Source organism: Echeneis naucrates, chromosome 21 (genome assembly GCF_900963305.1).
Source record: "Echeneis naucrates chromosome 21, fEcheNa1.1, whole genome shotgun sequence".
Classification (NCBI taxonomy): domain Eukaryota; kingdom Metazoa; phylum Chordata; class Actinopteri; order Carangiformes; family Echeneidae; genus Echeneis; species Echeneis naucrates.
This window is the reverse complement of record NC_042531.1, coordinates 5,308,331-5,330,185: the sequence shown is the minus strand read 5'-3', so window position 1 is coordinate 5,330,185 and position 21,855 is coordinate 5,308,331. Positions and strand designations below refer to the sequence as shown.

Below are 21,855 nucleotides of genomic sequence, written 5' to 3'. Positions count from 1 at the left end.
AAGCTTTAAAGATAAACTCCAGGTGTACGAGAACCAACATTCTTCATATATGATGGGATGATTTAGCAGATTAGCAACAAATTGGCGCACAATCTCACCAATGCCCACATGTGCTTCCAAGATCATGCTGACGTCGTTGGCGCCGTCACCGATGGCGAGGGTTATAGGATGCTCTTTGGAAGCTTTAATTAGCTTCACAATCTGCAGACACAGAAATACCATCTCAGCCACTACAAACTGATGGGCGTGGTGCTTGGAGTGTTTTTGGTACAAGGAGGTGCAGTTGTGTCACCTGTGCTTTCTGTAGAGGTGCCATGCGACAGCAGAGCACAGCGCTGCAGTTACGGCAGATCTCAAGAAAGATCTCTCTGTAGTTGCCGTGTCCTGCGCCCTCCTGTTTAGGCTTCAATACTGCAGACAGAGTGGCCCCGTCGATGATCAGACCAAAGTCGAGGCAGTCTACTGACAACCTGGATGAAAATAGCACGACCAATCAAAAGTAGGATTTATGCACACCCAACGCATTGTAAATGAATCTCTGGCCAAAATGTGATTATTGGCTACGTAGGTCCACAGTATTTAGCTGTTTGTACTATTGTATATGCTGTAGGTATACCCGTGCAGTATACTCATACCCAGAAATGGAGCGTTGTCTGAGAACAGTCCTGTTGAGTTCGAACAGAACATCGTGCAGACTCTGCTCTTCTGTGCGTTTCTTGGTCAGCTCCAGGATCTGCGTGCTTCGACGAAACAGCTTACTGGCATAACAGGTAGCCGCCGCCGTCTCCATCTTGTCTCCCGTAAGAACCCAAACTTTCATCCCAGCTTTGTGCAGTGACTCGATGGTATCCGCGGCTTTTTCCTGGAGCCTGCACATCAATAAGTCAATGAGAGTTTCAGCCTCCAGTCAGGCAGGTTAAAGCATTCATCAGAACTTCAATCAATTACCGACTGCTGACAAATTATCAATGCACGACCACCCCTGTCCCTGCTCATTACCAATTTAGCTATAAGGAACTCAAACCGTCAGTCAGTTTGGGTCAATACTGAAGTCCACTTTGTCAGAGGACAAATAATTTCTGTGTCACAGCATTTCGAAGAAAGAAACTAAAACAGAATTACTAATAGTACTGAATCACCTCTCTGAGTTCAGGGCTGAATAATTTTTGGCCTCATGAGTCCTGGCAATACTTTCAAGATAACGTCATGACTAAATTAATCTTACTTTCTGACTCAGGCCTTTCAAATCTTTTCCTTGCTTTCTCTCCCTCCCTCTCTTTCTCCATGGTGACCAACCTGTCCTCAACTGCTGTGGCACCCAAAAGCACAAAGTCCCTCTCGATGTTGTCATAGGCCTGTGCCAGCCTCTGCTCCCTGTCCTGCAGGGCCATCTTGGCTTCGGTCAGGTGATGACATGCCTCCTCATATTCTGACTCTGACAGCCTGCGATAGGCGACACACAGAGTCCGCAACCCCTCCTGGTTTCACAGAGTAGAGAGACATAAAAAGAGACTGTCTTTGCACACATCTGATCGATACACAACAGCATTGCCATTCATTGTTGTTGTGTTTTCGTCGACCTAATGAAAGTCGAACATAAAGCTTTAGCATTTAAATTTGCTGAGGGGAACATCTGGCTCTTAAAGTGCTAAACGAGTCACCATGCACACCGGCCAGTGACTAACTTTGTCTGCTATTCAATGCCCGGCCTCACACACACAGCTGTTTTTTGGAGCTTTATTATTGTAATAGCTGGTCAATTAAGAGCAATAAGACTGAAATAGCAGTTAAATTGTCCGCTGTAAACGGACACAATGTGCTGAAAGCTGCTAAAAGGCTCTGTTGAGCAGAAGGAAATAATTCTGTGCTCAAAGAGAAACCCACGTCAATCAAATCATTTGCTTCAGTACTTATATACGAATCCACTGACTGACACTGTTTTATTTTCATTGTAATGTCTTTAAATTGAGTTAGAGACCATCATGAGCCACTCAACCTTTATTTTAAATCAACCTAATACTTGTGAAAACATTTTCATGAGGTTTATAGGGATCCATTACAGCCCTTCAAATGTTACTGAATGGTATTTATGCCAACACTTCATCTATTCGATATATCCATTCTGAATTTATGCTGATTAAAGTGTGTACACTCACCACAGCATTCTGTTCCACCCGGGCTTTCACCTGCTCCAACTTCCCGGACACCACCCGTGGAAAAATGGACGAGTCTGCGCCCTTACAGAAGAGTAAGTATTCTCCTGAGAACCACAAAACACACACACAACAAAAAACATTTTCAACAAACTGAATTTGAATTGATAAAGTGTATGGACCGCAGCTTTAACTTCTGTTTCAAAGTAAACCTCACCTGAGCTTGACTTGACAATAACACTCATTCTCCTTCTGACAGAGTCAAAGTTCAGCACGTGGAGCAGCAGAAACCTGAAGGAGATTCAACGCAGGATTGTTTGTTTGTTAGCACTATATCAAAAGCTTTCCCAGATTATTCATATCTGATTAATCTGAGAATAAGTTTGAGTTGATGAATTGCATCCTAAATCTTCAGGCAACTTGATACGTTCCCTCCCTTTTTTAGTGCTGCTGCCTCTTTAAAATTGTTCAATATTGACATGTCAAAACAGAGAGTGATGAAGAGAAAGGACACTTCATACAGATCACAACATCACACACGTTCCACAAAATTACCAATCAGTTGTAGCGTTTTGATCTGACTGAGGAGCCTCTTAAAAAAAACTTCGGTCTATTCTTTTGCGGCTGTAGTTTTTTTGTAACATCTGTTGAACATGAAACATAATCCACAGGGCCACTTCCCTTCAGGCTGCTGATGGACGAGCAAAGCTCCCTCTTTATTTCCTGTGGTGATGTGCTAACCCACAACTCACACTTAGCAGACAAACCTTTCTATCTCGTCATCTTTGTTGAGGATCTCCATGTAGTTGTCTTTCAGTCTCAGGTAGGTGTAACCCAGCCTGCCGATGAGAGGGAAGGAGAAATGATTGATTATGGTTTAAACCATATACACTGTGCAGTAGTGCTCCTTACGGTCACACTTGGAAAGCCCGCAGGTGTTCTGACGCATTCAGTGTAACAAGAGCACAGCTCACACATGCACAGTTCATATCTGTGTCAGCAATACGTGATTTTGACACCCTGTGATGGGGCCTGATTGACCATATGACCTGTACCACATCTCTCCATGTCTGCGTTCAGACTAAAAATAGCACTGTGTTAAAAAAATAACTAAAAAAACAGCCTGTGTTGGTGAGGGCCGGTTGCTACAGGTTCTGGTGACAACATGAAACTGAAACTGAAGTTTCAGTTTCTTCAGTTTGAGAAATAAATTAAACAATCAAAACAGCCTGCAGAGTGGTTTAAATACTAAGAATAATACAACTGTGTAAAAGTTTTAAAGCAGCATTCACGTCTTCCTCCTCCATATTTTGCCAGGTGGGCTCTTCTTTGATCAGCTGATCATTTGTATCCCCAGACTGTATTGCAGCAGAAGTTCAACCAGAGCCAAACTTTGTGTCAAACAACCCTGCGTTTCTTTCCTGGCAACACATGCTTCTCATTTAAATCAATGAGGAGACTGTGTTATTGACACAAGGCTAATGACAGTCTAAGACAAACAGCTTTAGACGTACCAGGCAGAATTCAAGGACATTTTTATTTTTCTGTGTGCCAGAATGCATTCACACTGAATGAAGAACGCATCATCTGTAAGGTTCTCCTTTAGTTCAACAACTGAGCATTAAATGGTGCTTTAAAGGGGAGTTTAGCTCAACATTGGTTACAGAGTCCAGAACTTCAAAATTTCAGGACTTGCTAGATGAAAAATTACTCACCAGCTTCACCAGCTATAGCATGACATGTTGCCTTTGAGCACAACTGAAAGATTGACTAGTTCACAAGGTAATTTTTCTAATTGCGTATGTTTTTGTGTACTTACCTTTTCATTCCCTCCACTAAAGCCACCTCATCCGGTGAGGAGGAGATGTAGAAGGAGGTGGGTCGGCCCTGGTGGATGCCTCTCTTGATGCCATCCACTGTCTCTTCCTCCTTCACCTGAACCGTGTGGCACAGACACAGTGCCCGGAAAAAGAGATCCTCATGTTCCTACGGAAAAATACAGAAACACAGCGACACATTACATCTATATTTTATTCAGGTGACAGTAAAGTTCATTTCAAAGTCACATTATTGCATTTATTTAAACCCAACATCCTTCCTAATGACTTTTTTTTGCTATTTTGTCACCACTATAGCATCTTTTGAACGACATTTTCCAGAAAACACTGCGACAAAGCAGCATATTTTTGTATTTCTAAACCCATATAAGTTTTGGCACAAAGTCCTCTTCTCCCTTTCTGTCATCTATGCTGGTTACTGCTACTCATGCTGACTACACAACTTTTCTCCTATTAAATCTAAACAAATCACTGCTGCACTGCCAGACTGCAACGCTCATCACTTTTCTGTGCATCATAGGACATTTTTTTTTTTTTTTCCAGACACTCAGAGGGTGCAAAGAAAATGAAGTTTTCATCAAGTGGATTTAATGTAGGGTTTGCCGTCAGCAGTGGAAGGGCAAAATATAAAAAAAAAAAAAAAATGGGGAAATGACTTTACTGGTTTTCCTGCTTAAAACATAATTATAATCTGAAAGTGTCTATTTGGCAGTCAGATTAATTGGATTTTGAACCACATTTACTTTACAAACACACACACTTACTCTTCTGTATCCTCCAGGTGAGGAATCAATCATGTCTATGCTGGAGGCAGCACTGAGGATTTGCCCGTTGCAGATGGCATGCGGGATGTAGACGTTTCCATCCACACAACATTCAATGAACTCCATGTTGTTCTCAGTCAGAGTTCCTGTCTTATCAGTAAACACGTACTCTACCTGTGGGGGTGGAGAGGTAGAGTAAGGGCATGTCAACAGAAAGTTTACATTCAGACACTGTATTCAAATGTCTGTGTGTGCGCACACACTGATGTACCTGTCCCAGCTCCTCATTCAGATCGGAGGTGTTGACCTGAGCGCCCTCTCCCAGCTCCTCGTCAAACATCTCCTCATCCCAAGTGATGAAATAGGAGCCGAGGAATTTCTGCATCTCCACTGTCACGTACATAGAAACTGGGATGATGTAGTTAAATAGGACCATGAAAGCCAGGAAGTCTGTGAATGCTCGGATCACCTGCAGTGGGGAGAAAGAGAGGCGACGGCGTCAGCGAGAAGCAATTTGAGGTCAGGCGACGGCGTTTTTTTTAGGAGTTCGATGAACAGACCACATGCCGCTGCCGCTCGTTCTCAGTTCTGTGGTTGTACCAGGGCTCATCTCTGTCAGGAGACCACTGCCAGGCGTATTTCAGGACTGTGTTGATCACTGCTTTACTAATCAAGATGCACAGATACACGATGAGAAAGGCGTTCATCGACCTGCCGGGAGACAGAAGGTTAAATAAGAGTCAGGGTCAAGAACACCTCTAAATTATGCAGTGAGAAGAGTTTATAGATTAAACACACTTTTCTACAGCGGAGCGTTTTTGAGATTTGGACTGGTAATTAAGTGCCATCTTGGTCTCCATGCCAGTGTAGAGTGCAACGGCTGAAGGGAGAGAAAACACAGTTACCAAGACAAACATCAGCCTTTTTTCTTTAACTGTACAGCCTGACTGTGTTACGACCATAAATTTGTTGCGTATTCTTCAGCGTGGCTCCTCTAAGGAGCAAGTTCTCAGCTCCAAGTGGCCTGCAAGAATAAAAAAATAATCCTTAGTCTTTATTTTGTAAAGAAAACAAAACAAAAAGAAACACCATGAAGACATTTATGTAATCTGAAAGAAAGTTTGGCCCAGTCCAGAGTATAGATAAAGTGTTAAAAAAGAAGTAGACTCACCTAGCCACAGGCTCCTCCTTGTCCTTGTAAATATTGATCCGTCCCACAAATCTGTGAAAGGTCACAACAAAATCAAATCAAGACAATATCAATAAAGGAAGATTCATTTCTATGAGGTGGTAACACGATCTGTGTATAAGATGCTTGAGGGAGTGTGTGTCAGACTCACTTGTAGAGGTCAGGCTGTGGTTGTTCACATTCAATAGTGGCATGTAGTGAATCCACCTCCTGCTCCGTTCTAAAGGCCATGGTATCTGGTACAGCATAATAGGTCTGAGATAGAAAGGTGGAGGAAGGGGGAATAAGACGAAGAAGACAACGAAGGAAAAATGTCACCCGTTGCCACTAATGAGAGCAGGGCTCATTAGACTCCTCAGCCTGGCTTCCTGCAGCTTTTCTAAATGACCATGAGAGCCGGGGAGGTGAGCTGTTATAAAGCACTCCCCGGGTCAGCGGAGGATGGCACGCTGGGAAGGTGACACGACGGGGGGGGGGGTCGCCTCCGGGGTGTGTATGTGGAGTACTCTGCGCTACACTGTGCGATATGCACACAAAGGTGTGTGTATGTGCTCAGCCATGCATGTGGTCATGTCAGTGACATCAGGTGAAAATGTGAAGTGTAGCGTGTGACGTTGTGTCACCTACAGCTTTGTGAGTCATAAGTGCATTTGTTGATTGAAAAGTGGAAGGTTGCTACCAAATTGTTTTTTATGTAAATTAATCTGCTGATTATTTTATTTTTTTTATATTTCGTGAAATAATTTTGACTAGATCTGGAATACAATCTTTTCTTTGTCATCAAATTGTTTTGTCTGAATAACGGAAAAAAAAAAAAAAAAAAAAAAAAAAAATCACCCAACCTTGCAAAGTGAGTTTCCTAACAAATAACTGACTATGAGACTAGAGTCTCTTTGTCTGTCCAGGCAGCACGATCTTAAAAGTTCAGCACTTTTTTTTGCTTCTAAAGAACAAACAAACAAAAAAAAAAAATTTAATTTAAGTATAAAAAAAAAAAAACACTAATGAGAGAAACCTGTGATATCATTGTACTAACAGTTTTTCTGATTTACATTTAAGTGCAGAAACATCTAAAGTGTGCACTAATCTTGGCACCTTGTGACTAGACTCCCCATCCAGGCTGGTGGTGGTGACATAGCAGGTCCCATCCAGGCGGCTGGAGGAGAGCAGGATGAGGTCACAGGGGAAGGTTTCATCCTCCCTCACCATAACGATGTCCCCCACCTGACAGAGAGGGACAGACACATCATACACCCCATGTTGGCTTTAACATCTATAATAATTGACAGATATTTTGACGAGTTGTTCACATAAAAGACAGAGAGACAGACCTGCGGGTAATCGTTTTTTCATCCTTTAACATTCCCCCCTTTTTTTTCAAAGGATTAAGAAGTTGCATAACAGATTATGCGAGCAGAGCAGCTTATACTCTGATAAATCCCATCTCCACGGTGACCATACACATGACACACACTCTATGATTTTGCATGATTAATATATTCATCATTATTCCTGCTCCCAGTTCACGCTCTAATCCTTTCTGTTTGATCTACAGAAGTGAGAAACCTTGGTAGAGGAAACTGACTACAGGGAGACAGAAGGAGGAAGATGGAAAGAAGGGACTCAGAAGAGCAAGAAGGAGAAGCAGAGTGACAGAGGAGAGATACAAAGACAGGAGAGTCTGTCCTGGCACATGCCCTCAGTGAAAACTATTACAAAAACCTATAATCTGTAACCTTTAAGGCTGCATAGCTGTTTCAAATCCTCATTCAATGAGGAGCTGCACTATCCAATAACAGCCTGAACACCCGTCAGGAGCAGCAGAAACCAGATTTACCCACGGCAGTGAAACAATACTGAAATATACTGTGCTATCTAGATGGGAGGTGCCGAGTGGGACATCCACAATATGCAGTCTGACACCTCAGTTTTCATTCACACAGGGATGATATGCGAGAGATGAGCAAAACAATGTGCAAGCTCAGTGACAGCGGCTCTTGGTTTCAGCAGAAATACTGACATTCAGCCCTGCATGTGGAAGCAGAGCTGTAAATAATACTGAATTAAGTGCCACCTTATTTATCTTATCATTCTTGCATTCTGCAATGCTGCCTGATAATTATCACCTCTGGAGTCATTCTTTTTTTTTATGTTGTAGATTTCAACCAGAAACTGTCCCACAAAATGTATATTTTTTTATTGGTAGCCAATTGGGGTAAAACCATAGAACCTAAACTTACATGTAGTTGTAATATGTTATATATATATATATATATATATATAGAGAGAGAGAGAGAGAGAGAGAGATGGGAGGTGACAAGCAATTTTTTTCCAAGTTATAATTAGTTGCTTTGTTGCAGTTTTTTGATTAACTGGTTTATAGCCACATTTCAATTAGTCAATTTGTAGCTACAGATGGACAGACGATATAATACCTCCAGTCTTGGCTATCGCAGTGCTGCAGACTTCAGTCTGGGTTAACGTCAGTGGGGACTGAGAATGTACATGTATGTTAACTTTATTTTAGGATCCTCACTTTTTCTGATGCTGCCACAAGCTAAATAACGATTTATTCTAGATGTGTGAGCACAGCCATGGTGACCACACCCCTAAGTAATTTGCTAGGTGTTGCTGTCTGGTCTCATAAATATGGTCATTGTACAGATATCCTGAAATCTCCTTTGGTACAGGGACATGATAGTATTTCTGTCACAGAAGATGGCTTAGGTATGACAGTTACAGGAAGCAAATAACATTAAATCCTATTGTCGAAAAACAAAAGGGAATCAAAAAAAGAGAAATCATTCAATAAAAATCAAAAGGATTACGAAACATTTGGCTAAGAGTGATCAACTGTTGAAATCAGAATGAACACAAGAAAAAGATAAAAGAGCAATGACAAAAATTTACAAACTCATCATGACATCATGCCAGTTACTTCTTCAGGGAACGCTTGCATGGCGTGAAAGACACGAGAGAGCAGGAGAGAAAAGAAACAATTTTACAGAGGACTGCGGAGAGGAAGAGCAGGAGGCAGTGAGAGCAACAGAGAAAGAAAAAGTGTGTTATGCAGCGACAGAAGGTTTTTGTTGTTCGGTGGCCTCAGGTGATATTTTGTTCTAATGAGGCCATTCTTACCCGTAGCTTGTGACTCTGTGTCCTCACCACCTTCCCCTGCTGCACCACGTCCACCGGACACTCGTTTATAGAGCAGTCAGCTTTGTGTCTGAGCCAATCCTCATAGCCCTGAGAGAGGGACGCAGCAAAGGGGTTAGAGAGAGCGGAAGAGAGGACAAGACAGAAAGGGAAAAGAAAGAGAAAGCCAATGTGTTCGTTGGCAGGGTAGAAACGGGGAATATAGATTATTGTGCATAGAGAATGAGGGCCAGAACATTGCATGAAAGTCATACACTATAATTAATTAGCACTGCGCTTCCTGAGCTTAGTGACCTCTTTCCTGGATTTCAAGCCAACACGTTATGTTTTAGATTTATGTTCCGGTAAAGCTCAGCTTTCCCTGGACAGAACAGCTTCATCTATCACTGATAGTACCCCATCCCTCAGCACTGAGATGTGTTGGAGAGGATGCATCTCCCCGGGGCATGGGATACACCGCAAGAGTGATTAACAGAGGAGAGCATTCATTATCATATTTCTCACATCACCAGACATATTCAATAGCATGTCCTTTCACTGAGAGAGGAATGTGTATATACAGATAATAGCGCAGCCAATTGGTAGAGAGTGTTTGTTTGTGTGTATGACTGTGTGTGTGTGTGTGTGTGTGTGTGTGTGTGTGTGTGTGTGTGTGTGTGTGTGTGTGTGTGTGTGTGTGTGTGTGTGTGTATTAGCAGTGAGTTGCTGTGTGTGTGTGTGTGTGGGGGGGGATCATTAAGGGCAATATATCCTGGAAACATGAGCATGTTTGTGTGTGTCCTACCTGTTTTATGGCGGTGACAGTGATAACAAAGAAGAGGGGCAGGCCGCTGGTGACTGGGCTGGTGGGGGTGTCGATGATAAGCTGCAAGGGAGAGGAACAGTGGGGGGAAGATGCAAAGACGGGGGGGAGGGAGGAGGGGGTTGGACAGACAGAAGAAGGGAGAGGACGCCAAACAATGCAGCGCTGAGTAAGGCGGTGCAGCAGGGAAGAGCTTCTGTAATAAGGAATGAAGCACCAATTTCACAAACTTTAAGTTTCCCAGCAATCAAATCTTGTTTTTATGTGTCCCATCTGCACTCACAGCAGAGCATTACAACGAAGCAAGACCTTTGCAGTCAACAAAAAATGGTTCAAAGGCTGCTGCTGCTGTGTGCCGTGCCCAGTTTGTCTCATTAAGAGGGTACAGTATTTCACATGCTACTGAGAAAACATACATCACACAAACTGGGCTGGGGCTCATTTGCATAGTGATTAACTGCTGGTTAAAAAAAAAAGAAAAGAAAAGAGTTGTCTTTGTGTGGTCATTTAATAGTTTGGTGCATCATAGTGGTTCAGGGAAAAAGCTCTATCTGTTTGATTCGGATTCAGACAGAGTAGAGTACAACACTCAGAATAATCAGGATAATATGTTAGCAATTTCAAATTATGTTGGTAATCCGTGTTCAGGTCATCTGGTGAACCGGTGCAGGATTTAACTACTAATCTTGGATAATTGCTCTTACTGTGAAATCAAGAAACAGCAATGACAGGAGCTTTAGCATTTTTAACTGTGAAAATCAAGAAATGTCTCTTAAAATAACTCTTAAGCAGCACTTCAGCTATGAAGATAGCTCAGATTGAAGGAATAAGAGAAACTAAATTCCAGCAATATTTTCCTGCTTTACGGGACATTTACACATTCACACAAGTCTACGAGAAACTATGAGGAAAGAGCAAACCTACAGACCTCTGAAATATATCAAATCTCCTGGATGAACTATCATACATTTATATTAATGTGTAAATATATTGGCCCTGTGATGGACTGGCGACCTGTCCAGGGTGTACCCCTGGGACTGGCTCCGGCACCTTCTGTAACCCGACAACAGATAAGCATTAGAAGATGAACGAATGTTCCAAGTTAAGTCCAATTCACATTTTATCAATTTATCTGCTGTGTTTAGGATGTTTTCATCAGTTATCTAGTTCGACAGATCCCAGAAAACGAAAAAGCTGACTTTAAATTAAGTTTGACCTTAGTCAATTTTAAGACCTGTTAAAAAACGAACGAAAAAAGGATCATCAGCATCACATGGTTACTTACTGTATGTACGTAAAGTATGTTCAGCTGTCTGAACAGCTGCTCTGCAAATACCTCAATGCAAAGCCATGGACTAAAATTAAACATGGACCCATTTCATGTTGGAAAGAAAAACATTATGTCACAAAAGTGGACTCGGTGTTTATCACCAGTAGGTCTATAGGTGGTGTTGTCTGATCTTGTGTATAAATTATTATTATAATTTTTTTTTTTTTGGTTTTTGCTTTAATAAATGGCGAGCTAGGAAAGTATTTTTCATTACAGCTTTGGCATCACATTGTCTGATTAATAATTTTACAAACGGCTCAATTGTCGTGAACCTCACCTGGACCAGAAATATGACCAAGAAGTAGAAGTTAGCGATTCTTCTGAACTGCTCAAACAGGTTCTTGGGAATGAAGTTCCAGAAAGTGTACTGTGGGAAAGCAAAAATCACAGTCACACGTAAAAACAGGTTGGGAAACAATGGCACATCCCAAAAAAATCCTTCTGGCAAAACGAACGGTGACGCACAGCTTGATAAGCAGAAGAGGAGCTAAATGTGTCATTCTTTAAAACAAAACAAAAAAAAAAATGGCCACAATAGGAATTACATGGTTGTCTGAAAATGAAACAAAGGAACAGAGTGGTGATGTGCAGCGTTACGACACGGACTCAGGGTCTCACTCACCTTGGAGGAGACAATGCGGTTGTCGGGGTAACGTTGAGGGATGTAGGCCTCAGCCCCCGGAGGGGGTTCTTTATGCCCGATGTACACCGTCCGGCTGTCCACCCAGTTCTCCTCCCCCACACACTGACGGAGACAGAGACCATATATAGATATAAATAGCAAAAGAGATAGCGAGGGAAGAACTGGTAATGGTGTGACCTACTTACCATTAGCTGACTTACATTATTACAAACCCAACTGTACAAATTAATATCAATATAAGCAACACTTAACACTCCAATGAAAAAATGTGTTTTCCTTGATGTTTATTTTAACATCTACAGTTTAAAATTACAGATTCATTATGATGTTGCTTTTGCATCATAATATACCACATTTTACTGGGTGTATAATTTTGGATTTTGTTTTCAGCAATAAGAACACAACTCAATAATAACAGTTGAAGAGTCAACTCCCAACTATACTGATAATCAATACCGACACATCAGGTACGTAGAAATATTAATGAACAGGATCAGTGTGTGAAAGTGTGTCTATACAACATCAAAACGCGTGAGTTGGTGGTTGAATCTCATTTACCACTGAGTGCTGAGAGAGAAAGAGCCCGATGGCTGCATTTCTCCTCAAAACCAACTTAAGTATCACCAAGGTAATAAACTTCATATCAATTACCGATTCATTTCATTTTTCATTTTTCATCCATTCATCTCTAGTGCTTTTCTGTTTCCAGCTCGGGGGGTGCTGGATCCCAGCTCACACTGGGTGAGGGCGGGGTCACCCTGGACAGGTCACAGTCCATCACAGGGCCGACACACAGAGACACACAACCACTCAGACACACTCAGACCTACAGACAACTGAAGAGTCACCAATTGAAAACATGATGTCTTTGGACGGTGGGAGAAAACCCACACAGGGACCGAGCCCACAACCTTCTTATTGTTGGGAAACAGTGCTAACCACGTGCGGCCTTTATGTTTTGGATGAGGAAACACGATGTTACAGAAGGCCGCATTGCATGACTTCAATAACTTCTTTGAACAGACAGCCTCACAGACCAGACAGGGTCAACTGAAGGATGAGTCTGTTTGCTGATGTGTGTAGGTGGGATCAGCTCGGAGCCACATAAGTGTGGAATTGTCATTTATCTTTTCTGTTCCCTCTGCAGGACCGTTCTGCAGTCTGCACTGCTGCTCCAGTCTCCTTTTTTCCTTCACACATGTCCGAATCATTATGTAACTATGTTAATGCAACATCTTGAGACAAAACAGTGAAAACATCTCAGATAGTGTGCATGAAAACACCCATTTCAGTTCAACTCTCATCTTTACTGCATTTAAGTAGCTCCCTGGAAACTAGCACAGTGCATTCTGGGAATGTACTACAGCACACATTTTACCAAGGTGTCCTTCATTAAAAGCTATTGAGGAATGAGCTCTCTCCAACAAAAAAAAAAAAAAAAAAAAATCAAATCAAATAAAGCCAACAAATCAAGAGAGCACAACATTCAGCTGTTTGTTTCCATCTGGCTTCCGACGTGGCTCCTAAAGCTTTGGCCTGAGTGGGCAGAGTGAGCGTCGCCTTTGGCAGAGCAGCCGGCCTGACGCAGCTCAAATCAGAAGTGTTGACCACGAGCAGAAAAGTTCTGGAACAGGCACGCTTCGTGGAAGCAGCGCTTCACTGCTTTAAATGTCCTCAGCAGCTTGGCAGAGGTTTAGCTCATCATTGCCAATGAGAAAAACTTTGAATGTCTTTGTGTTCAGAGTCCACATGATGTAAATTTAACACTCTAATCTCGTTACATTGATTCCCAGTAACCTTGTTGTTTCGAATCCATTAATTTTAACAAGAGTACGCTTGGACACAAGTTTATAATTAGAGGCTAATTTAGTTTTACTGCTGAAATCTACAAAAAAAAAAAAAAAGCTAATCACAATACTGAAAAGCTCAGAGTCACACATCTAAACTTACCCACTGTGATCAACAGGCAGTGGTTAAAAATAGAGCTGAAGCCTACAGCCTACAGCCTCAGCTGGCTGGAGACCCCTTCAAAACATTAGGAGGGCAACATGGCCCGGCGAGATACAGTGAAATGGAAGGAAAGAGCGAGATGAAAAGTCAGGCGGAAAAAGAGCAGCAGACTGAAGGAGAGCGGGCAGCATGAGCACAAATGAATGATGTGACACATAATGGAAGACAGACAGAGTACAACAACGCTTACACACAACTTACACTGACAGGTTTGTTAGTAAAGGGAGTGTATACGACCAAAACAAGCCATAAAAAAAAAAAAAAAAAAACCCCAACATGCTCTCTGTTGTAGAGAGATCGAGTGTCATGTTAACAGGTCACAAGCTGAAACTGTGTCAGTAGAAAGTCAAAAATAACTCCGTGGGTGCTGCTCTTCAAACACGCCTTAAATAATCCTGGATAACATTATGTTAGCAAGCTCAGATTAGCCTGTTAACGAGTCAATGTGTTGTGTGTACTTTAAAGTGTTTAAAAATGAACTGATGTTAAAGGCGTCTCTGCATTTCAGCGGATGAGTTCATACTGAACACATCTCAGCCAACCAGTCTTATCTGGGGTTGGACAATGAGCCAAACTTTTTGAGCAGTAAGTGCAATAAATCTCATTCACAGTTTCCAAAAGAACACAACTAGTCTAACTGAATCAAAAACCTGTCAATTCAATTTCAACAAAATTCTCAACCAACCAGTCAGCATCATCTGGTCCAGAACAAACGACAGATAAATAACTGTAACATAACCCGTGTTAGTCAATAACAAATGCAATATCATATGTGAAAAGTGAGGACATATATTCAAAAAGATGAATTAAGCTCTCACAGAAAACCATATTTTCTGCTCAGGTGAGCTAAGCAATAGTTAAAAATGATCATTTACTATTTTTATTTAGAGAAACACAAGAAACTTGTTATATCATATCGGAAAGGATTTATTATGATGTTTAAGAAAAGTAGAAAGTAATTAAGATGGCACAATTAGTTTGTAGGATTTTTGTTTTTACACACACACACAATAGATTTGATGTCAGCTCTTGAAAGCTTGGTGTGATTTAAACCATACGTTATCTCCCATAGATTGTCTGTGACTTTCCACTTCAACCTCTATATCAAAAAATGTCCCTCCTAAATACGCATTTCCACGATTGCATCAGTCGTACCGTCATCTCCCGGTGCGTCCCTTAGTGAGCGTCACACCCCAACAGCGTGTATGTGGCAGAGCGATGGAGAACGACAGAGAGCGATTGCATTGTGGTTTGCAGTCATCTGATCATTAATCCTCACTGATCCGCATCAACCCCTCGCCCACTGTTCCCCTTTCATTCCACTGCTCCATCAGAGAAAGTGGCTGGCTGGCTGTTTGGAGGACATGGTGGGCTTTATCTTCATTAACATCACTGAATCAGCCTCCTCACAGAGAGATCAGTGTTACATCAATCAACAGTGACGGGATGGGTTTGACACCAGAAATCATGCCACCACTGCAGCCGTGCGTCGTCAAACTATGAATTCACAAGAGAGAACAGATGCGAGTCTGCTATATTTAAGATTTGAAACACTGCTTTACTATTTCTAGCTCTGGCTTTCTCTCTTGGCGCGCCTAATAGTTGCAAACATATTTCTCCACAGCCTTTTAAAGGGATACGGATGTGTAAATCTTGAAAGCGTAAAAGTGACCTTTGACCCCTCTAGCGCTAGGATCTAGCCACGCTGCTTTCATGATGTGGGTCCTTTCTAGCACAGAGGTGTAATGAAAGGTACACACGATTAACTGACTTGATGAAAATGATGTCTCAACCCTCCTCCACTGTCGCACCATCAGAAGCACACAGCATGTCGAGCAAGTATCCTTCATTAACTCACAGATCAAATTCCTCCTTAATGAACTACCCTCGTTAGCCGGACATGCAAACACACGTGTGCAGTGCAGGATGTGACATGTTTGAGCTGCAGACAGCGGACATCATTATCGGGAAATAGAGAAAATATTCACTGGAAAAAGTCTATCAGTGAGCGCAATTTAAAATGTAAAGGAGAAAAAAAAAAAAACAATTGCCACATTGGCTAATTGGGCTAAGTGACAAAGCTAACACTTGCTAATATACACTATGATCTGCTAAGTTAAAACACGCACGCTATTATGAAGTGATTTTAAAAGATTTAAAATGGGAAAAAAATAAATCAGCCCAAAAAATTAAATATGATAGTAACAGCTTAAATAACTGACTCAATAGCATTAGTTAGGTTAGTGTTTCAGTTTACCTCCACTTTACAACATTACGTTTAGTGTTTGGTTAAAAAGAAGTTACAGCAGATTTTACACACAAATTTAGCAGCGACTTTATAATTAAACAGTACAATCTGATGCAGTATGTGTGGCCGGATGAATGAAGTTTCACCGACGTTAATAAGAGAGAAGGTAGTAAACCTTCTCTGTGTACACTCGGGGGAGGAATTAGAAAGTGGGGGCTGTGCAGCCCAACGTAGCATCGAGCAAAGATAAAAGGAGCCTCCAGACCTTGATCAGCTAAAAAGGAGAGAACTTCCTGTTCAATATGCACTCCGCCGCTACTCATTTGCCATTAATCACCATAGCAACACAGTACGCCGGCAGCTACACCACATCGACAAGTTTTCAATACAAAGAAACAGAATCACACGGACACTTTGTTAATAATACACTGAAGATCAAATGTGTAGCAGCTTCTCCTTAATTCAACCCGGTGTAACTGGATTTGAGCGAGAAGTTCGAAGGTTTTATGGAAAATTTGCACGTACAACTGTGCCAGACAAAGTCCTCCATCTTCTTGGTGCTTTTATTAGGTTCTTATTAAAAATCCTTTTTTCGGGAACAAAAAAAAAAAAAAAAAGTAAAAAGAAAGGGAAAACTCAAAAGCAGCTGTAAGGAAGAAGCTAAATTAAAAAATGAGAGAAAACATAGCTTATGGGGAATGTAAGTGCCATTAGCCTGGAGAATGATTTATTAGAGAATGACAGCGTTTGGAAAACGCTACAGCAAAAGTAATGTAAGAGTGCTTTGGTCTGAAAACCTCAGCGACACCAATGACAACACACACCAGACACCCAATGACGCAAATTACTGTATATCTGCAGCTAAATCGAAGGATAAATCAAAAGAGATTACTTTAAAATGACAAATTTTGTGTTCTGTTGTTGCCTTAGCTTCCTCTCCCACTTGACTTGCAGTGATCCAACTGTTACGTAAGTCTTTAATCCAGCTGTGCTGCTTCTCCTCTGCCATCCCTCTCTTCACTTCTTTTTCTCCCGCCGCTGTAATCTGCATCCTAAAGAAACCTCTTTCTCGTCTTTTAGTGCCGACAACACGCTAACGTGGGTTTGAAACTGTGGCTTCTGATGAAGCAGTTTTCTCTGATATACGCATGCAGGCCAGCGCGGGAGCTCGAGCCCCAAACGAAAATCTGGTGTATTTTTCTGAACTCCATGAGAGGGGGGGGGGGGGTCGGGCAGGGGACAGGAATAGACTGCCCTGTTCGCAGCAGTGAGAACCAGCGTGGTTAACAGTAATCCAACAGGCTGTGTTTGGCCTTTCAACAACAACCAGCAGACTCAAAGAGCTGTTAAGTTGCTAGAAACCTTTGGAAAAGCCCTTCAGCACTCCGGGACCTGCTGGCACCTTTCTGATCAAAGGCAGACATCACTGGCCTTTCTCTTTTATCTGCTGAGGTTGTGAGAGGTCTCTGCAACAATAACAGTTACACATCGAGAGATAAGATGTAAAGGAGGGTGAGGAGAGAGGAGGGACGAGAGGGGGGACGAGAGGGGGGACAAGAGGTAGTCAAACTGGAGGCAGGAAGACGCAGCGGCCACGAGGCTGATATAGATCAAAAGGCCGTTATCACAAGAGGCCACTACATGATATAAAAAGGTGAGCATCACCAGCAGGAGGACATATTGAAGCTCCTATAAGGTATGAGGCGTCTTTAATAAGCGCATCGCTCACATATGAGCGGCGCTCTTATCCAGATGACCTCGTGCAGTTCTGACAGTCTGTGCATATCTGAGGCATCTTGCCATCGCTATTATTATTACAACTAGGGCACGGAAGAGGGGAGAGCGGAGACAGTGGACACCGGCCACACACAAACTGACTAACACACACACAGACACACTCGCATGTTATCTGTTCAAACCGCAGGAGGTCATTTACACGATAAATCTCATTATAAATAAAATCTCTTCCTGTCATATCGGGGTCTGCTGGCATACCAGATCAAGAGTGCACACGGACACACTCCATTATAACGTACATCTTACTGCGTGAGGGCTTAGCCAGCAAGGGAGAAAAGTTTAACTGATTTAGGTTATTACACAACAAAATGTCCCATCTAAACTTCGTGAACTTCAAAAAGCCATGACACCATATTTTTTTCCTGCAAAAACTATTTACTGAACTGTGAAGGCTCAATTCAGCCGCAGTTTTTCTTGAGACCGGAAGCAGGCTCAGAAGCAGGACTGCCTGCTCTGGCTTCAGAAAATTTAATTTCCTTCTCATTATAAAAGTGCCGCACCGGATACATCTGAATGACTGTCTGCAGTTAACTATAAAGTTTATCAGGCATTACAGTTTTTATATCGCACAATGATCGCTGATGCGGCAGTGATCAAGATGTGGGTTTAGAGATGGGACTTATTTGGAGTTATCCCAAATAATGAACAGAGTTCTTGGGAATGAAGTTCATAAGAAACTTTGTTGGGGTTTCTAAAGTATCTGTGTTTCACTTGATTTCATTTTCAACTTTCAACTTTTCGGTTTTTCAAAGGCCACAGTGGGTGATGGACTTTGTTGTTCTGACCCTGAAAAAATGTGGCGCGCTGTACTTTGGAGATACGTTAAAGAAACAAAAAACAAGCAAAGCAGTCGCACAAATAACCCTCACGCAAAAATATGTCAAGTACAAGCTGAGCGATTATAAGTCTACAAGATAGGACGTAAAAGGCTCATAAACGTGCCCAGTGGAGTAAATCAGACCCACATTTTTTAACGGCTGAAGGTGAATTAGCATATTCTGCATTTTCCTTTTATAAGCATTGGAGTGGATGTTGGAAGCTGTGGACATTTGGACTGTGACTTTGATGAGAGTTTACTCAACTGAGTCCAGACAAAAGGCGCCCTGTTGTCGTGTGTTTATCACCTTACATGGTGTAACGTTTATTCTTCTGTGGTGGTCTCAGTACGACAGCAGCTATTCACAATATGTCTGGATGGGTGGTAATCCAGATATACGTGGACCATCTGTGCTATTCTAAATCAATGATTAATCTCTCGCCTCCTCCATCTTGTTGCAGGGTGATGACTCAAAGGAAAAAGGGGGAGAGATGAGGGGCGTCTCCAATAACCGTCATCCCTCCCTCCTTCTGCCTGCCTCCACGGCGGATCTGATTTCCCCTGATATTAACCGTACTGGAGCGTCCGTCATGCTTCCTCCACGCTGTCACCTGCCCACCGAACGCACAAACACACACAGAAACTAATTCCTCAAACCAGAAACATTCACAAAAGCACGCACAAACAGATAGTTATCTTCAGCACACCTGAGCCAGCGTTAAGGTCAGGTGGGAGGGTCAGTCCTCCAAAAGGTAGCCAGTCTGAAGAGCGTCACCTGGCCTTTCAGACGCCGTTCTTACAAGACGCTTTTTATTCCCCTTATCTATTTCAGCTGCTTCCTGGCCTGGCAGATAATCAGACCACACAAACCAATAACATGGTTACAGCTCACCATCATCCACTTAGTGACGATGTGGACATTTCCTGCTCACAGCCAAACTAGATCACCAATTTAAGACGATGGCGAGGCCTTGATGGAGGCTCTCCTCCACTGGGATTGAGTTTCAGGAGTTTAACCAACTTTCTGCTCCGTCAGGCAGGATGTGAGCACAGTTCAGACTCCTGCTGCAGGGCTGCAAGTTTGTCCTGATGAGGATTTACTTCCTCTGCAGACCCTCAGTAACTGAGAGCCATGAGCTAGCTTTAGTATGCATGCAATTTGTAGCACACTAAAACAACTTAAGTGGGCCAGCCAAGTGCATTTCTATTCTACACATTCACCAGTTGCTGCATCTGTAGCCACTGGCAGCTTGTCCACTCAGCCGCACAGAGAGCAGCAGAGTGAGTCAAAGGGCTGCCAAAGCAGCTGGACTCACATGTTTATCACTGCAGACCCCCACCCCGAGCAAGGCAGGCTGCAGTCTAACCTGCAACTCACTTCACAGCTGCAGTAAGACAGAGATGAGACATGCATTATAGATGGGCTATACACAGCAGACTGTATAAGGAGCCACAGCTGTGACAGTGCTGACGGTGTGTGTGTGTGTGTGTGTGTGTGTGTGTGGGCTTACGTATCTGCGGATGATATTCCGGAGCAGGCTGAAATCCATCCTTCAGACGGAACCGTGCAGCTCTCCTCGGCTCTTCGGAAACGCTACCTGGTGTGGACCTTTCCTCCAGAATCCATCGCCCTCCTCCGGATCCAGCTGCTCCAGCCGCCGTGTGTGTGTGTGTCAGCGGGCAGCAGCTGTTTCTCAGTCGGCTCTTCTGATTGTCATCCCGGTGAAGAGCCGCGATCGGAGCGGCCCGCACTGTGGCCGCTGCAGGCTACATGTCATGGAGGGGGGAGCTTCACCCGATGCGCCCTCCCCCTGTCTGTGTCTGTCCGCCTTCGTGTCGGTGCTGCCCCTCCGGCCGGTTGAGCCACGTCTCCCCCCCCCCCCCCCAGGTGTTGCTCCTGCAAGCTGCAGGAGACGGTCGGTGTCCCGCTCCGTGCTCCGGCAGCGGCCCTGGATGTGGCGGCGGCGGCGGCGGCGGCGCGGCGCTCAGTCTGTCAGATGACTACTCTGCGCATGCGCACTCAGATTTCCCAGCATCTCCTGTCGTGCACGAGAAGTTGCCTTCATGTCACGTGCACGAACCTCAGAAGGAGGTCCCAACAAGAAACAACAAAATCTGTCAGTGTCATCTGATAGACATGAATATCTACAAATATCAACAAATATCTACTCATACCTACTAATATCTACTCATATCTACTAATATCTACAAATATCTACTAATATCTACTAATATCTACAAATATCTACTAATATCTACTAATATCTACAAATATCTACTAATATCTACAAATATCTACTAATATCTACTCATATCTACTAATATCTACTCATATCTACAATTATCTACTAATATCTACTAATATCTACTAATATCTATTAATATCTACGCTGCCTCAGTTAGACACATTAACTCCAGAACTGGCACATGGCTGACAGCCACTCCACAGACAGACAATGAATGAGAAATAGTTTGAATGATAATTGTCGTATTTTTTCATGTAAAAAAACTAAAACAAAACGCTAAGTGTTTGTGGTTCTTATTGTTCACTTAACTTGTGAAAACGTTGCTGCGGATACTCATGAATGCATCAATAATAATGATCCATTTATAAATTACAAAGTAGGGTTTGCTCAGTTTTTAATGTGACGGAGCAGTAATCCATATCTAAGTAAGAGTACATTCAGAATGAGTTAAACAAAGCACTCTTAGAAAGCTGCTCTACAGCTAACTGAAGAAAAGAGCAAATAAGCAGATCAGAAAGAAAACTGAGGCCTGAGCTGGCTGACTGTTATGTAACAGGCACACCACAGCAAACCTCCCACTCCTGAGTCTTTTGTCACAGGAGGTTACTTCATCTTTGTTATAGAGAGAAGATCTAAAATTAGCTGGTCTCCATGTGACAGCAGGGCAGCGGGGTGTGATGTCCGGCCCACACATTTCATTTGCTGAATTATGACTTTCAATTAGCGCAGACATTATTAATAATGCATGGGGATCCAGCATTTTCAGCTCTGACCTATTAATGCTCGATGCTGTTTACCTCCCTCAAGATGTCGGGGCACTTAGTGTCTGATGATGAGTCTGCCTCAGTGGACAGATTACAGC

General features: G+C 42.7%; 1 protein-coding gene across 3 annotated transcripts in view; it reads right to left on the bottom strand.

Annotated features, from left to right (window-relative positions):
- The window catches only part of LOC115061730 (probable phospholipid-transporting ATPase IH), a 29,387-nt gene extending 8,869 nt beyond the window's left edge, over positions 1-20,518 (bottom strand). For 2 of the 3 annotated variants that reach the window (XM_029530216.1, XM_029530217.1), the window contains exons 1-21: positions 20,259-20,518; positions 11,855-11,977; positions 11,510-11,599; positions 9,885-9,965; positions 9,083-9,190; positions 7,040-7,168; positions 6,096-6,199; positions 5,927-5,977; positions 5,715-5,779; positions 5,554-5,635; positions 5,316-5,466; positions 5,027-5,224; positions 4,756-4,929; positions 3,973-4,139; positions 2,921-2,992; positions 2,371-2,444; positions 2,157-2,260; positions 1,297-1,478; positions 636-869; positions 293-470; positions 99-201 (exon numbers count right to left, since the gene is read on the bottom strand). In XM_029530216.1, the coding sequence (XP_029386076.1) occupies positions 99-201; positions 293-470; positions 636-869; positions 1,297-1,478; positions 2,157-2,260; positions 2,371-2,444; positions 2,921-2,992; positions 3,973-4,139; positions 4,756-4,929; positions 5,027-5,224; positions 5,316-5,466; positions 5,554-5,635; positions 5,715-5,779; positions 5,927-5,977; positions 6,096-6,199; positions 7,040-7,168; positions 9,083-9,190; positions 9,885-9,965; positions 11,510-11,599; positions 11,855-11,977; positions 20,259-20,297 (2,509 nt within the window). In that variant the 5' untranslated portion in view covers positions 20,298-20,518. Of the gene's footprint in view, positions 1-98; positions 202-292; positions 471-635; positions 870-1,296; positions 1,479-2,156; positions 2,261-2,370; positions 2,445-2,920; positions 2,993-3,972; positions 4,140-4,755; positions 4,930-5,026; positions 5,225-5,315; positions 5,467-5,553; positions 5,780-5,926; positions 5,978-6,095; positions 6,200-7,039; positions 7,169-9,082; positions 9,191-9,884; positions 9,966-11,509; positions 11,600-11,854; positions 11,978-20,258 lie in introns of those variants that run through there. The other variant, XM_029530218.1, reaches the window with a different exon arrangement.
- Between the last annotated feature and the right edge of the window lie 1,337 nt (positions 20,519-21,855).